This window comes from Branchiostoma floridae, chromosome 4 (genome assembly GCF_000003815.2).
Source record: "Branchiostoma floridae strain S238N-H82 chromosome 4, Bfl_VNyyK, whole genome shotgun sequence".
Lineage (NCBI taxonomy): Eukaryota > Metazoa > Chordata > Leptocardii > Amphioxiformes > Branchiostomatidae > Branchiostoma > Branchiostoma floridae.
This window is the reverse complement of record NC_049982.1, coordinates 8,612,230-8,616,395: the sequence shown is the minus strand read 5'-3', so window position 1 is coordinate 8,616,395 and position 4,166 is coordinate 8,612,230. Positions and strand designations below refer to the sequence as shown.

The 4,166-nt window shown below is 44.0% G+C and overlaps 2 protein-coding genes across 4 annotated transcripts in view; both read left to right on the top strand.

Annotated features, from left to right (window-relative positions):
- The window catches only part of LOC118413459, a 33,451-nt gene extending 30,958 nt beyond the window's left edge, over positions 1-2,493 (top strand). The window contains exons 20-23 of the mRNA XM_035816850.1: positions 931-1,113; positions 1,489-1,680; positions 1,821-1,964; positions 2,183-2,493. Coding sequence (XP_035672743.1) covers positions 931-1,113; positions 1,489-1,680; positions 1,821-1,964; positions 2,183-2,416 — 753 coding nt within the window. The 3' untranslated portion in view covers positions 2,417-2,493. The remainder of the gene's footprint in view (positions 1-930; positions 1,114-1,488; positions 1,681-1,820; positions 1,965-2,182) is intronic.
- The window catches only part of LOC118413458, a 31,931-nt gene that overhangs the window by 8,791 nt on the left and 18,974 nt on the right, over positions 1-4,166 (top strand). The window lies entirely within an intron of this gene.

The window sequence follows — 4,166 nt, the reverse complement described above, 5'->3', positions numbered from 1 at the left end:
ACAAACCCTTAATCCCCTGGTTGAGAGAACACCGCCCTGGCCCGCCGCGCTGGATCCATGAGCATGATTTCTCTCAGGTACGTAAAGAAGTTAGACCATCATGCATGTCATATCTTTTGACAGAGTTCATGATCGTCTTATTGAGCCTGCCCTATTGGCACAACAGTGCGCAACTATTTGAAATCCCATTATAACAAGAGGTATATCATAAAACCAGTCTATGAACAATCTTTGCTCCTCAGCTCCTGTACATCATGTTTCACGGTGCTAGTTCAGGTTCCGGTAAATTCTGGCCTGATTCCAGCTTCTACGAGTTGTTAGGACAGCTGGCTTATTATGCTGCACCGGACCAGAGCCTCATCACTGACGGTAGGTGGGCTACATAATTATGTTACCAAGTGTGCCCCCGAATTACCAAGTGTGCGCATTTAGATCAACCATTTTCCAGTGGTTCATCAAATACCTAGGGAAGAAAAGGATTCATCGTGGTAAGATGGAAAAATCGATATCAGCACACATCTGTACATCGATTACTCTGAACTTTGGATCATGTATGTTGCCATTATGGGTTGAATCTGTACAGAATACAGAGATTGGACACCAAGTGTGGAGAAAAAGGAGAACAAAGAGAGCAGTCGAGAGAGCGAATCTGCAAACAAGGAGACAACGTCCAGTCCATCATTAGAAGAAAAGGTTTGTCAGCTGATTGATACAATACTTCTAGATTGGAAACTTAGACTATCAACGCTGATAAAGCCACCATATGATCAAATCATCATCTTAAACCCCGAATCATGATTAGGGTTCTTTGTCTTCAAGGGTTAAGAGAGTGGTTTGCAATTGCAAACAGAAACACGACTTTGCCGATCTGGTAACTACTGTCAGGCACGAAATGCGTGGACTGATGGCTCTTACTGTATATGTCGACAGGAAGCAGAACCTGTGATGAACCCGGAAGTGTTCCTGTCCTACCAGTGGGGTCACCAGCCGCAGGTGAAGGCCCTGTACAGCCAGCTGACGTCACAAGGTTTCACCTGTTGGATGGACATACAGCAGATGGGAGGAGGAGACGCGCTGTACGGCAAGATTGACAAGGGCATCAGGAGTGCCAAGGTGACGATATTCTCTTTTTTCACAACATTATTTTTCCACCATTGGAATTTTTACTCCGTTCACTTAGTTTTGTTTGCTTGTGTTGGTGTGCATTATCTGTACTGTAGTGATCAATTGACGCATGTGATGTTAATCAAAACCTTATTGCCGTAATCAATGAGCTACAATAAAAAAGCATACGAGAAACCCTAAACATTGTGTAGAGTTATGAGATCCTCGAACTTTTGTTATCCTTTTCGCCAAAAAAGGTTGAATGTATGGAATGGCTCCGGTGGACTGGTCTTTCTTGGCGCAGTCAATGCCCCGCAGAAGACTAAAATGCAACATGTGTATGCTCTTTGTCATATTAAACACGTTCTTTGTTGGTATGTGTAGGTTGTCGTTTCTTGTGTGACCCCAAAGTACACGCTCTCCGCGAACTGCAGACGGGAAGTCAGCCTGGCGGACGCACTGCACAAGCCCATTGTTCCTCTGCTGCTGCAAGACACGTCCTGGCCGCCAGAGGGCCCCATGAGTATGGCGTTTACAGAACTGCTGTACATCGACTGCAGGGATGTGCGCACTCAGGTACGGGATAAATACTTCAGTTAAACAATAGATAAATAGTGGATTGTTTGCATTTATAAAAGGCCTTTTCTCTATAACATGTCAGATAGATACACCACTCCAAATATGAATTACCATTTGTCTTCTTGTTTTGCATACAGAATGACTGGGACGGTGTCAAATTTCAAGAGTTAATGCAACAAGTTTCCATCCACGCCACCCCGAATCCTAAGCCCGAACGTTCCAGTTCTCAAGTACCTGCTACAAACACAACAACGGAGACGCAGGCAGTTGTAGCCGAAAATGTAAGGGTTAGAAAGTACACCGACTGTCAAAAAAGCACTACAGCACATAGGTATTTGTATACCACACCGGTTTTATAATTGAATTGAATTGATTGAATGAATAAGAATTGACTATTATGATATATTTATGATTTATACTTTGCATATTTATGATTCATACTTTACATATTCATGATTAATATCTATACGTATGATTATGATTTTCTTGCTGTCCTTAGAACGAAAAGGCTGACGAAGATGCAGGGGAACCAGATGGTTCACTTGATGCAGATGGAGACAAAACAGAGAACGTGCCACATCCAGAGCCCGTTGTGAAAAATGCTGCAAACGACAAGACAGCGAAAACCACACAAAACGTACAGCCAGCATCCAGTGGCAACGTGGAACACGCCGATAATAATTCTGACAAAAAGTTGACAAAGAAAAAGTCAAAAACCTGTTCCATATTATGACACGTATAAGATATTTCTGTACATGGTCATGAGATTGATGTTGCCACATGTTGTAAATGTTTCCAGATTAAATTTGTACTTTTGTGATCAATGTAAATAAAGAGATAAACTAATCTGTTATAATAAGTCTGTTGCTGCATGAGTTTTTGTTCCAATGGCTTTTAAATTTGCTGATAACAGAGTATCATAAGGTCATCTGAAGCCGAAAATCATCTTCAAATCAAGTCGATATGATCAAAGCGGGGTGTAGTAGTACTAGTATACCTTCAAAGTTGATAGTTTAATGTAGGATGCTGCTATTCTACAGCTGCTCCCCCTACATCGCAACTTATGCATTATTTATGCACGGTAACCTTTTGGCGTGTCACAGCGAAGTACTGGCGCGGCGCGTAATAAGGTTAGACGCCTTCACTGGCTTCTCTGTGGGCATTGTATCCCTAAATATATGCCGGAAAGCCTACCCACAGCAGCCTCCCGGCATATACTCCTGTCTCGGCATATATTCCTTTCCCGACACCAGAGCCTTCCCGGTTGAAAATCCCCGGCCCCCAACAACTTACGCCAATCTTCACGGAGAAGCCGGTGAAGGAGGCTAATGAGGTAAACAATTACACAGGAGGTCATATTCTCCACGGCCACCTTGCCCGAGTCGGCCCAGTTATTTTGTAATGGCAGCATAAGGACATTTCAGGTTTCACCTACGCGTACGGTTCAGGTCTTCTGACGTCAGCAGACAGTGATCACACCACTCAACCTTGACCTATCCATGGTAACCAGGTAAACCCAATAGGGGCTGCACGAGCAACCTCCATGGAGGAGCTCTACAGAGCTGACCTCCATGGAGGTTGCTCGTTCAGCCCTCCAGCTCCACCGTGCGAGCTCTATGCGCTATGAATACAAACACTTGGTTCTCGTCACCTTCATGAAATTTTTAGTACGACATGGAGGAGGTTCTCTCGTAGAGGACAAACAACCGGACTGAACTAGCAGCTGTACGCAAAACATGGTACACGGGCTATGAATGTTTTTTGATTCACGTCACCCAAAACAAATTGGTCTTAGCGCTCTATACAGTAACAGAGGGCTGTTTGAGTAGCGCTCTACGGGTTATGACTGTAAACACTTGGTCCACGAAACCCAAAACAAATCGGTCTTAGGGCTCCATTCAGAGATACTGTAAACAACAAACACACGGAGCCGATAGCTGTTTGAGCAGCTCCACGGGCTATATGAATGTAAACACTTGGTTCACGTCACCATCAACAAATCGGTGTTTAGGGCTCCATACAGAGATATTGTAAACAACAAACACACGGAGCCGAAAGCTGTTTGAGCAGCTCCACGGGCTATATGAAAGAAAACACTTGGTTCACGTCACCATCAACAAATCGGTGTTTAGGGCTCCATACAGAGATATTGTAAACAACAAACACACGGAGCCGAAAGCTGTTTGAGCAGCTCCACGGGCTATATGAAAGAAAACACTTGGTTCACGTCACCATCAACAAATCGGTGTTTAGGGCTCCATACAGAGATATTGTAAACAACAAACACACGGAGCCGAAAGCTGTTTGAGCAGCTCCACGGGCTGTATGAAAGAAAACACTTGGTTCACGTCACCATCAACAAATCGGTGTTTAGGGCTCCATACAGAGATATTGTAAACAACAAACACACGGAGCCGAAAGCTGTTGAGCAGCTCCACGGGCTATATGAAAGAAAACACTTGGTTCACGTCACCATCAACAGT